Source organism: Carassius gibelio, chromosome B17, assembly GCF_023724105.1.
Source record: "Carassius gibelio isolate Cgi1373 ecotype wild population from Czech Republic chromosome B17, carGib1.2-hapl.c, whole genome shotgun sequence".
Taxonomy (NCBI): Eukaryota; Metazoa; Chordata; class Actinopteri; order Cypriniformes; family Cyprinidae; genus Carassius; species Carassius gibelio.
In genome coordinates, this window is record NC_068412.1 from 1,029,108 (window position 1) to 1,042,269 (window position 13,162).

General features: G+C 35.6%; 1 protein-coding gene across 1 annotated transcript in view; it reads left to right on the forward strand.

Annotated features, from left to right (window-relative positions):
* Window positions 1–12,865, forward strand: part of babam2 (BRISC and BRCA1 A complex member 2) — a 69,888-nt gene extending 57,023 nt beyond the window's left edge. The window contains exons 7-12 of the mRNA XM_052579866.1: window positions 2,255–2,364; window positions 7,970–8,069; window positions 10,247–10,317; window positions 11,271–11,353; window positions 11,748–11,901; window positions 12,558–12,865. Coding sequence (XP_052435826.1) covers window positions 2,255–2,364; window positions 7,970–8,069; window positions 10,247–10,317; window positions 11,271–11,353; window positions 11,748–11,901; window positions 12,558–12,621 — 582 coding nt within the window. The 3' untranslated portion in view covers window positions 12,622–12,865. The remainder of the gene's footprint in view (window positions 1–2,254; window positions 2,365–7,969; window positions 8,070–10,246; window positions 10,318–11,270; window positions 11,354–11,747; window positions 11,902–12,557) is intronic.
* The last annotated feature ends 297 nt before the right edge of the window (window positions 12,866–13,162 follow it).

Below are 13,162 nucleotides of genomic sequence, written 5' to 3' on the forward strand. Positions count from 1 at the left end.
CACACATACAGATTTTACTGGAAATTACTAGTAAATTGCCATTAAAGAGATCGTGTGAGCAGGCCTTTTTTGAAAATACTGGTAAATTCAATCCAGCAATTTCCTGGTATGAGAAGTTGTAACATTACAAGTTAATTGACGGAATTCTGCTGTGTGTGAACACAGAATGAAAATGACCGATATGAGCACATACGAGCTCAGAACGTGGTTACATAAGACATGTACTCTGGGCCAATCCAGTGCCGTTAAAATGTAAACTTTAGTGGCTCTGGGGCGGGACAGTCATACCATTCTGACGCAATGATGATTTACTCTACAGTGTGTAGTTAGGTTTGAAGTCGTCTAATACGATATTTCTGGGCCAAAAGAAGCTGCATGATTTTGAACGTTTGACACAAAAATGAAGGTGCTGCTGTTTAGAGGTCATTTCCGTTCAATGAAGGAATATCACAGAATTTACTGGTAATTTAAAACCAATTATTTTAAACAAATGGTACTTTACCGGAAAAATATGGAATTTTTTTTATTTTTTTATTTACCAGTAAAGTTGTTCCGCTAATTTTTCGTCAATTAACTGGTATTACTGCTTATGATGGCCAGTTTTTTCTCTGTGACTATTACAAAGTCGGTAAGTGTATGATGCCCAGTATTTTAAAATATATCCAGTTTTTAAATGTTGTGTAGTGTATTCCATCTCCAACATACATTATAACACTACTCTTGAAACAACTTGAAATCATGAAAACTTGAAACAATTATTTTTAACTCAACCTTTTTTTACTTTGTACTTTTTACTTTAAAGTGAAAAACAAAAATAAATTTAATTTGCTTATATTTTGAATTAATCCATATGAAAACAGATTAAATGCTAGCAGAAAATTACTAGTATGCCAGCTACACAATGAAGTTGTGTTCACAATGAAAATCGTTGGATTCTTAACATTGTTCTAAGACTTCATTACCAACAACACAACTGAAACAAAATTAGTTTTATAATGTGTTACTTAATTGTGATGTCTTTTGTATTTTGACCTAATGTATCACAGAAATATTTTGCCACTCTAGACTAGCCAGAGTAATACAACTTTGTTAGAGATGAGAGAACCATTTTGCTATAACATCAAATAGATTGTCAAGCCATGGTTGAATATGTCCCATTCATATTTCATGTTTCTCCCCAGACCTCAATGTGCCTCACCAAGTTATCCCGCACATGTCCCCACAAAGTGGTAACATCACATATCAAACACACACGGCTCACTCAAATGGGAGCAGAGGTTACACGGCAGGCAGCAATTATCACAAATGGATGAGTTCAAACCGACTGAAACACATTTGATTAGAGCCCTCTGTTACTGCCATGGTGCTAATGATGCACTGTACTGTACATCAGAGCCTGTAGGAAAACTGGTCTCAGACAGATCCCTACGGAACCTTTTGATGTGATAAGCTGAAGACTGGCAGATGTGGCCATAGCTGAAGCTAAAGCTAATGCAGCGTGAATTCTGGTTGTAGTCTTTTCCTGCCAAAATTGCACACCACCTTCAGATGAGAACTTGCTCAGCACCAGCCGGGCTGGTGTGTATGCTAGCTAATACCTTCAGTGTTTCCCAGTGCATTGAACTACCTCAGAGCATTTATTCTTAAAGGTGTATTCAAGCATTGTAAGGCGGGAACCCAAAAAAATAAATTAAAAAAAAACATCCCCATTTGCTGTTGTCTTTCTAATTATATGATTACTTGACAGTTCATATTACGTGCGTGGTGCTAATGTGAATATCAAACCTTGTTATAGCTATCTCCAGGACTTTTATCTGTTCTAAGCTTTGATGCATGTGCAATACCACACATGCATGATGTTTTATCGGATCTGTTGACCACAATCAAACATTCGCCACCCACCAGTTAACCACTAAGATAGGAGGATAGTCAATATACATGTACAGTAATTCCTTATTTTCTGGAACAAAACATATGAAACATTCAGTATTTACATTTATTTTACCTATTATATATCTTTAAAAAAAGGTGCCTTCTGATGTTTAGATGACTGTTCATCAGCCAAGCCGAAACCGTTTTTGTCTAATCCTGATAATCTCAAAATGGCAAAATGCAAGACAATTAAAAGATTTACAGTAGCATTAGCATGCACACTGCTGTTTTGTAAAATCTTGCCAACCGCATATTTGATTGTCTATATATGTTCTATAATATTATCATTTAAAATATATTTTTTCCTTTATTCTTCTTTTAGGACACAGCACTGGATCCAGGAGAAGATGTGGCACTTCTCTCCGTTAGTTTTGAAGATGCTGAAGCCACACAAGTCTTTCCAAAACTCTACCTGTCTCCCAGCATTGAGCAGTGAGTGACTTACTTAAGTGAAAATACATTTTCCCAGGTCATACAGAATTGTAATGTTAAAGAACCTCGAGAGATTAGGGCAGAATATATTAATGGACTAGTTCCTTTTTTAATTGCCAGTAAAAACATAAAATGCTGCTAACTATTTCTAGTCAATTGCAAAGGGGTGCAAAGGGGTGGTATTTTCATTCTAACAGTTTATTTCCCCAAAATGTTAAGCCAATTATCACAGCCAAGAAAGACTGAATCTAAATTACTAAATACTTATATCTGCTTATAATAATTTAATGAAAATAATTGAGTGAAAATTGCTTTGTACTGTTATTTAAGAGATTGAAGCACACGACTTATGACTCACCTTATCCAACTGCCAGCTTGAGTAAATGAACTAAAGACAGCACTTCCTCTTCTGCTGTTTACTTCCTGAAATCCTGGAGGAATTGAGAGTTATAAAAAAAAATTTGCGCAAGTAAGAGAGCCGCTACTAAAGGGTTCGGTTATTGATGTGACTCGAAGAGCATGACATTACTGTTTCAGTTCATGTTCAAAACAAAATTCTTCCCATCAGTCCAAAGTTTGTGCATTACAACCTGGAATTAATTTGATCTTGTGCACCATGGAATGTTCATAAATAGTGGTACTCATCCACTCCTGCTTTATTAATTTCATGTGATCTTTCTACAGCTGTTCATGGATTTACAGATGATCAACATATTGTTAATAAAAGACCGATAATTATTTCTTCCATTCTCTGTCGCTGCAAGCATAGAGTGCAGCAGTGAACAATCACTTTTTAAACACCCTAGGTTTAGATTTTTTTTTTTTCATTTCACACTTGGAGCTCATAGTTAATCTGCAACAAGAAATTTATGTATTCTAACCCACAATCAATATTTCTAATGGAAGGTTTTTGTTTTTTTCTACTTCTGGAATCCTGTTATTGTGCTCTTTTTAAGCCAGACCTGTATGAACTGAAGCTTGTACCAATGAATCATGATTTTAGCTAAATTTTATTTTATGTAGTATAATATGGAAGTGTAATGTTTTAATTAACTTTAACCATGAAATAAAAAATGCTGAAGTTAGACCGACATTTCCCTATGCCCTCTGCAGTATCCAAAACACAAGGTCACTTCTCAGAAGAAATGTAGGAAACTTCAGTGTGACTTCACAACAGATAGATCTAATGCCAGCCTCTGGGTGCCTGATTAATTTTTTTTATGTTTTGTCTTTCGCTGTGCTGTCCTCCATCTACTCAAATCAGCGTTGCGGGAGGGGAGGAGGAGGAGGAACAAGCCCGTTTGTTTGCTCTGCAGCCATGTCAGCTTCTATCTGTCATGGCCACACTCTCTCCACCCCGTTACATTATGGGAGTTTGGATAATACAGGACACAAAGGGTTGACCTTGCCTCCATGCAAGCACGGTAGCGGCTCAGACTAGGTTGACTTAGGAGAAGAGACAGGCGGGTGGGAGTATATGTCTGTGTCTGTGGGTGTGTTTTTTTTTTTTTTTTTTTACAAAGGTAGAGCCAGGGGGGCAAAGCAATGCTGGAAATGTAGAAACGGGGCTCCTGAGGACATACCTGGAAAATAATGAATGCTAAAACAGTGGCACAGTGTTTTTGAAGCACACTTTTCTGTCTGCGATTGAAACTTTTTGCACAGGTACTAATGCTCATACAATACACACATTGTTAACAGATTTTTTTGTGAGTGGGTGGATGTTTATACCTGATTTGAGTTGAATTTGTATCAGACATTTCTTGTGCTGATGGTATTTGTGTGTGTGTTTTTGCACACGCATTTCTTGAGATTTGTGCCATTTGTCGCTGGCGTTCATGTTCTGTGGTCGCAGCACAATCTATAGTGTTGCTATAGGTACTATAGGAATGCTCTAACCAAAAATAAAAAATGTCATTATTTACTCAACCTCATGTGGTTCCAATCTACTTTTTCCACTGTGAAACACAACAGAAGATATTTTGAAGAACTTTCCAAACCAAGCAACACTGGAGCCTTTTGACTTGTTCATGCTTCCTTTAATACAATGACAGCAACCCATGCACCATATTTCAAGTCTTCTGAAGACATATGATTGCTTGATTTAATGTTTTTGAAAAGCATATTCAAATTTAAGCTTTATTCAATTAATTTGGACTGTGATGGACTGGGCCAGGACATTTCTCCTTTTGTGTTCCACAGAAGAAGTCATTTGCAGGTTTGGTACGACGTGCGAGTGAGTAAATAATAATGACAGGATTTTCATTTCTTTAAACAAACCCAGCACATGTGAGGAATCCCCTGCTTCAGCTCTCATCCAGGCTGGCACAGAATGCATCCCCTCCAGCCAGCCAGTCATGCGGCCGTCCCTGCGGCCCCGTCACAGAACCAGAGAGAGAGTGAGTGGGACTTGAAAGAGAAGTGCAAGAGAGAGGTCGCTCTCAGCCTGCCTGAGCTGAGTGAAATAAAATCCTCCCAGGAATCCTTCTCTCTATCTCTGTCTCGGTCTCTCTTTCTCTGAATCCACACATCCAGGTTTACCCGTCGTATAGCTCTTGCAGTGATGGCCAGTCTTTACGCCCACACAGCAGGCTGTGTTGTGATGACTGTGAAGTGCTCACTGAGTTTGACAGTGGACTTCACATCTCCTTCAACATGTGATGGTGCGAGATCGACTCCTACACATTCTATAGTTTTACAGCGCTGTGAACACTCCCCCCCCCCCCCCTTTTCTGTTTTTGATTGCATTTTTGTCTGTTTAGAAGACAGATATGTGTTGGTTGTGCTTTGTATTATTGTGCAGATTATTTGCCTGTTTTCTCGTTTGTCTCTGGTTGCTGTCTATTCTGTTATTTTCTTTGTTTTTCTTCGTAAAACAGTGTAGGTATATTTACAAGCCACATATGACTTTGAAAAGCACAAAAGAAACAGACATTACTCTTTCAGAAATCATTTCCAATTATTATATTTATTTACTAATAATAAAAAGAATGAAAACTATTATTGATAATAATATAGATTTTTATTTTATTTTTTACTATCAATGCTGGAAACAATTTTGGCACTTAATATTTTTGTGGAAATATGGGTAGGTTATTTTTTTCCAGAATTATTTTATGAATAGAAAATTAAAAATAGCATTTATTTGAAATATAAATATTTTGTAACAATATAGATGTATTTACTGTTAATTTTTAGTTTGTAATTGTGAGTAGAATTTTGACTTATTTCATTGAAATATATTTTGAATGGTACTGTAAAGAAATATATACCACAAATTATCACCTGAATAAATTACATTTTTAAATATAAAACTCTTCTTTTAATATTTTTGTTGTAAAAAATTTTTTATAGTAACCATTTAAAAACAAGAAGTATTTTGATATTGTGAATTTTTTTTTTTTTTTTTTTTTTTTTTTTTTTGATGCCTTAAAGCATGGTTGGGCAAATATAGTCTAGCCCTGCCTTAAAGCAACTTTTACTTGATCCATGACTATATTCAAAATATATTAGATATAATACCACTCTCATAATATATATTTTTGTCTGTTGGCTTCTGTGGAACCCTGTAATATGCTCAAACAAGTCAGAACAGAATATTCTTAGACAACTTCAGTTCAAGGTTGTAATTCCATAATCTTCCCTAAAAATAGTGCCTGCTGAGATTTTTCTTGGTTGCTTCAAATAGCTATTGAACAAATATCCCCATAAGCCTATCCTGTTCCAACAGACAAATTCTCATCTACTCTGGGGTGGCTATGGCTGCTGGCGTCATGCCTGCACAAGATGCTGAGACAAAATTTAACATTAGCGTTGTTTGCTAAGGTAAAGCAATGCAGTACACAGGGTGAGCGATTTTCAAAATCTCACAACCTCAGTATTAAACATTGACTCATAACTCAGAAAATCTAGGGAACAACTGATAGCAGCATATACTAACAACCTAGCAACCACACAAAACACCTTAGCACCACACCACAATGTTTGCACAGGCAAGCATCACATACATCATAATCAAGCTGTATCTCCATGGAGATGCTGCTCTATTGTCAATGTAGCACAGGACAACATTTTGTTATGGAGAATTGACAGCTGAATAGCGTTTGAGTGGCATTTCTCTATTTCCTATTTCAACAGTTAATAAATAATACGTCTTTGCATTAACATCTCTAAACAGTCCATGAATATACTTCAGGAGCGTGATGGACGTGAATGACATTTCCATGCTTGTATATTGCCAAAAACTGTTTCAGCAAAAGGTAATCTTACTGTCAGTCAGGGGCATTGTTGATCTAAACCCAACTGACAGAGGATTGCTATTCTTCATGTATTCAGAGACTAGTTGCAGAATATCTGCAATGTTTCTTTTTTCCCCCCTTTTTTTAAAATGGAGTATTTTGTAATCTTCCTTCATATTCTATTAAGAGATGCGTCTTATTTTTTCTGCTGTTTATAAAAAGACTGTCCAAGCAAAAATAAGCATCTTAAAACCAAACCTCCAACATAAGAGCCGTTAATGGAGGTTCTCATCATATTTGTCCTGAACCTATCACATCATCTAATCCTTCATTTATCTGGCAGCTTCCACTGTTCTCTGAGAATCATGTCTATTTATGTTTTTTTCTCTCTTTCTTCTTGCCTGCTGTATAGCAGCACACTCATCTGTTCATGTGTAAAGCAGGGGGAGTATGTATGGTGCAGATTTATAAGCACAGATGCAGTGTAGACCAGCAGAGTTCAATTCTGGGAAGAGGAAGAAAAAAACTTTCCTTGAATGCATTGTAAGTCATTATGTATAAAAGCATAATCCAAGATTTAGTCCAAAACCATTCTGCTAATTTCAATCACATAGTCTTGAACAAAAATTTGAATGTAAAACATGATTGAATTTCTAGGTTTAACTTTATTTTGTGGTATCCCTTTTATAGTGTAATTATACATTTAAGTACTGAGTAATATTAATTAACTGCATGTTGCATAATTTATTGTTATTATAATAGTAAGTACTATAATAGTAAGTAACATGTTACAAGGGCACCTCAAAATAGTGTTAATAAATTCTGTTTCTTATGTCTTCCATGTTAAATGCTTGGGAGAGGAAAAAAAAAAACAGCCGGAAAGTTCCCAGCATATAAAACACCTCTTGAAATTGTTTGAGAACAAAGTTTGCAGAGCTGTAATAGTCTTCAAAGGACAACTTTTAAGAAGCTAATATATAGAAGAGTTTACATTTATTAAAGATTTTCTGGTCAAACTAATTTCCTTTTGTTTTTCCGCAGTTTTGATGGCTTTAATAGTATTATAAAATGTGAAAAATAGTACTTACAAAGAATGAGTAGATAATGTATTGTATAATTATGGAAATGGGTTGTAGATGCTGTTCCAGGTTCTGCACACTAAAGTACTTCAGAATTCCGAAACTGAACAAAGAGGAGTGCTTAGGCACTCTGTGCTTTCAGCAAATGTTGACTTCCAGAAATACTTTTAGCAATTCACTGATTTTGCTATATGGGATACAGGAACTGTCAATAATGTTATTCCTTTTAAGGCATGTAGGGTGAATTAAAATTATATTTATTTTCATTTCCTCCTCTTTCTCTCTCAGTGCACTTGGAGGATCTTCGGCATTACATATCCCAGCATTCCCCAGTGGTGGCTGCCTCATTGACTATGTGCCTCAAGTGTGCCAATTACTCACAAACAAGGTAAAGAATAATCCTTACTTTCTTTTTGTGTGTTCCTTATTTTAATTACTATGATTGTTTAATCAGTCAGGTTAAACTATAGTGAAGTGTGGGTTTGTTTATAGTAAACAATGATGTGTACGGATGGTAAAGTTGATGCGTTTGTATGAATCGAATACATTTGTTTTTATTTGTTTATGTACATTTCTGATCAGTTTAGACATGCATAAATAAGATGAAGAAAATGTGACTGTCACTAGCCTGAGGAGTGACTGACATTCCTTCCCCATGACATCTCTACTTGAGTTCAGCCCCACTGTTCATATCCACACAGACAGCATGAATAATCAACCCTTCCGATCTTCCACTTCATGCCCCACCAGTGGCCACCAGCTCCTCAGGGCACACTCACCTGAACTAGGGCCACACATTAGTCTACTTCAAAATGACAAAATTGACAACATATAACTTTTCTTGCCCCAGTTTTAAGTTTATATTAGATAAAGTAGATGCACATAGATGATGTGTTTCAGAGCGCTCCAGTGTTTGAAGAGTCAGACAGAGACATCATCACACAAAACAGGAAAACCAATCTACTCACTGTTTTGCTTTCACAGCCTAGTTGTGTTTAGAATCACACTCTTGCAAACTATTCTTACTGAAAGTGTTGTCGGAAAACTTAGTCATGGTGACGTTAAAGTCATGAGACCATGAGAGTTATGTGGTACTTTCATAAGCTTTCGTTTGGCTTTTTACTTTTGAAGATTGTATATAGGCTTCAAAATTAATTTATTCATGATGAACAAAATGTGAAAGCTTCATTAATAATCCCATTGGGTTACCACGGTGATAGGTTGGCCTACAAAAATATGCCATCGCAGCAGCACTCTAGTTTGTGTGATGACAGACCAAAATTGAAACCATTATTCACCGAATAGTTTCAGCTCTGCTGCCTCTCTCAGATCAGATATGATGCCGGATTCATGACCCAGATCATGTTTGTGAAAGTGACACTGTTATAACAGATCACATCTCTTATGAATGGTATTTTCTATTCCAGAATGAGCATACAGACACCGAAATCTGGACTCTGAACTTTTGCGATAAAGCCTGTTCTGTGATCACTGCTCTCACCTGTCAGCTTCTCCCACGCTCCATGTGTGGGTGTAGAGTTCACTGATCCAAAGTTCCTGACACACCTCTAAACAAACAAGGCTTAAAGAAACAAAAAGAACAAGTGTGTGTCTTGCATTGAGCAGCATAATGTTTCTTTCAGATGTGGGTCTTCTCTGAAAATGCGCTGAATCATGAAACAGAGATCAGCACTGATCCTTACATCACACATCATACACTGCAACATCAGAGCTGCCCTTCTCTTGATCTCACCTGTGAAAAACATATCAGTCACTTCGTATCGAGCAACTATATCTAATCGGATCTAATAGACCAGTGCTGGAAAGACAGGGAACTTTTTCTGTTATCCATTTCAAATTTTCCACAACAGCAAATTGCTTCACCTTTTGAGATATGGGGGTGTTGTGCACACATAAGATGCAAGTTTGATTTGTTGTGTAATGTGTACAGGACGCGTCATGTCTATTCCTAGCATGTTTGTGTACTGTTTTGACAAACAATAATAATTTGATGTTCAAATAATTTTGCTAATAACAATGTTCTTTGACAAAAGGTTTTTGTTTAAATTAATGAATTAAATGCTTTGTTCAATTGTGCACTTTTTCATCAACTAAATTGATATATATATATATATATATATATATATATATATATATATATATATATATATATATATATATATATATATATATAAACTGAATATAAGTTCAAGTAAAAATTTCAATTCAATAAATTAATAAAAATGACATTAAATAGTAACTATATTGAACTGATATTTTTATGTCGTAAAATGTATAAAATTTTGAAAACAAAATTTCAATTTCAGTTGTAAAGCCACTCTACAGAAGATAATAGTGTCTTTATTCAGCTCAAGTCAGTTCAATGTTAATAACCGTGTTGGTTTTGCAAGGTTAGTGTCATTATCCATCTCAGTTCTGTTCATTGTCAACAATTGCTTCTATTGTGCAGGGACTTTATTCTTTCAGCCACATTAATTTAGCTGACTTTTCCACCAAGAAACTTTTGTTTCATTATTATTATTTCTTTTTTTTTTTTTGACACAGGTTCAGTATGTCATTCAAGGATATCACAAGAGGAGAGAATACATTGCTGCTTTTCTCAGTCACTTTGGAATGTGAGTCTGTTTTTCCCTTTAAATACTGCTTAATTTATCTCTGTGACATTTAGAGTAAACCGTATTCATTTAACAGTAATTTAACAGCTTAAGAATGAGGAAAACGCAAGCAATTTATCATAAAAGCAGCCAAGTAAATTAAAAATGTTATTACTAACTTTAGTGAACTAGAATTGTACAAATTCGGATTCTTTGTCAGGTTTTTCTATATAAACTTTTAACCCAATTGAAAGAGACTTTTACACGTCCAAATCGTGACCATGAATAAATAAAACTGGTCTTGCAAGTTTGTACCTGTAGTGGTAACCAGTATAGCTGCTCACCACGCCCCTGTGATCATGAGAAATTATTTACCAACATTAATTCCTTTTTTTTTTAATTGCTTAGGAAAATTGGCTTCTAATCTCATAAACAAGTACAAACAGCAACTTTATAATGGGCTGTAATACACAAGGCACCAAGATGTCTCCAGTTTATTAACACACCTTGATACGTCATTAGAAAAGGCAGTCGGGCAAGAGGCACAACCTAGCACATTGATTTATTAAATGTGAAGTAGTATTAATGAAGGCTATTATGGGAAACTTGTTTTTTGGGGGTGGGGGAGATTTAGTAGGACAAAGCGTTTTTCTTATCTCTTGCATCACCAAAAATATGTGGTTCTTCAGTTCGGTTCTCTTTACATTTACCATTTTAAATATCTCTGATAATGACACAGCAGATACAGTGGCCCCAGAAAAAGTATTTGGGCTCTAAAAAATGTATTAATGTCAATGGGGTTGCTTTTGTCCGTTGTTTTTAGGTCACATTTTAGGTCTTGATTGAAGTACAGTTTATGTTACAGATATTGGCAATCAGGACAATATTACAGGGAAGATGCCAAGATTTATTTGTTATTTTATGATTTATACCATGATATTAACAGTGAATATTACTCTGTTTTGACTAAACAGGGGTGTGGTAGAGTATGATGCTGTTGGGTTTACCAAGCTCACCCTTCTGCTCATGTGGAAAGACTTCTGCTTCCTGGTCCATGGTGAGATACATGTTCCCTTTATTGCAACTCTGGGTCATTGGAAATAAATGACTCTGGCAACATTTCTGCAACAGTGTTCCTCTGGGAACATTTCGCTGTGCTTTTCCAGTATCACATTCATAAAATGCACAATAGGCAACATATGTTTAATTTTGCAGATAAAAATGCTTTTGCAACCATGCCAGTCCTTGAGCACTGAATTGTATGTTTAGGTAAGATTTAGCAGTGTTGTAGAAATGTAGCCACAGACACATACCATATATCCAGTGAGCATGAGATGCCTTTTATAAATTGTGAAAATATTAACTCCTATCACGTTCATGGTGGTATCTGTCATGCATTTTTGTTCTGGATGATCTGTATTTGAGCTGTTCTCTATGCTTTCTTCTTGTAGTGGACTTGCCTTTATACTTCCCTCGAGATCAACCCACCCTCACGTTTCAGTCTATCTATCACTTCACCAGCAGTGGACAGCTCTACTCTCAGGTGCAGAAATCGTACCCCTACAGTCCACGCTGGGATGGCAACGAGATGGCCAAGCGAGCCAAGTAAGAACAAATGCATTACGAATCCTCCCAACAAAGAGCTACCAATAGTTTGCTCCCTTTGAAATGGTATTCCTCTCAAATGGTTTCCCTTCTTGCAGTCAAAGCTTACTGGAATAAGTAGTGTTCACCTTTGGACTTTTTTCAGCTAGCCGCTCCTCATAACTGGAGAGCACTCTTTGTCCTGAGTGTAATAGGTGTTAATGATAATACATTTCTTCTTCTGTTTGTGTTCTCTGCTTGGATAACTGTTCCATTGACTTTCTGGTTTGGCTTTAATCAAACAGTGATTTAGAAATGTAGTTTCCCTGATTAACTTCACCAGCTTATTTAGTCTTTTCTGTAATTTGGCCGTATTGATTGTTTGTATTCACCATCTTTTTTTGAACATATATAAGTGTTGTAAGTTGTCAATATTTGTGATCAAACAGCAAATATTGTCACTAAAAATTTAACCGTTAATTTAAATCTTAACACATTAAATGACGTTTTTTTTTAAATAAGAAAATATTGTGTTTCTAATAATTAGTCAAGTTGACATTCAGGAGGTGATTCTGGGTGATTTCACATGGACACAAGTTTCTACATGACACTGCTGTTGTCGTGTCTCTTTCTCTTTCTTTTCTGTTTCTCTCACTCTCATTTTCTTTCTCCCACAGGGCCTACTTCAAAAGCTTTATCCCTCAGTTCCAGGAGGGGGCTTTTGCTAACGGAAAACTGTAAATTTACTGTATTAATTAGGATCTCTCTGATTTGAATGGAGGGTCTATGAACATGATGTACAGGAGTCAGCAAGTCTGCCAACTGGTCCTCTTCAGTGCTCCGGCCCTCACAAGAAATGTCATTTGGTACTTTTAAAAGTACTGTGAATTTGTTAGTTTTTTTGTATAATTTATATGCTTTTTGTGTTTTCCCATGTTCTTTATAAATAGATTGCTTCAATAAATCAAGTTACTTTGCAGCTTTACTCGGTTTCTGGTTTTTGTTACTCTGATATGTTTTAAAATTAGTTGTACTTTTAAGGTGTTTCGCATTTTTGTACCGGTTTATATTGCAAAATCTTATCTTATCAATATATGTGCAAATCTTATCAATCATTAGCTTAACTGTATTAGTGTGCTATTTTGGTAACACTTCTACAATAAGTTTCCATTTATTAACATTCATTAACTAATTCTAATAAATACTGTAATAAATGTATTACTTGTTAGTGCATTGCATTGCATTGTAAGTTATTCTTAATTAATCCATTAACTAATGTTAA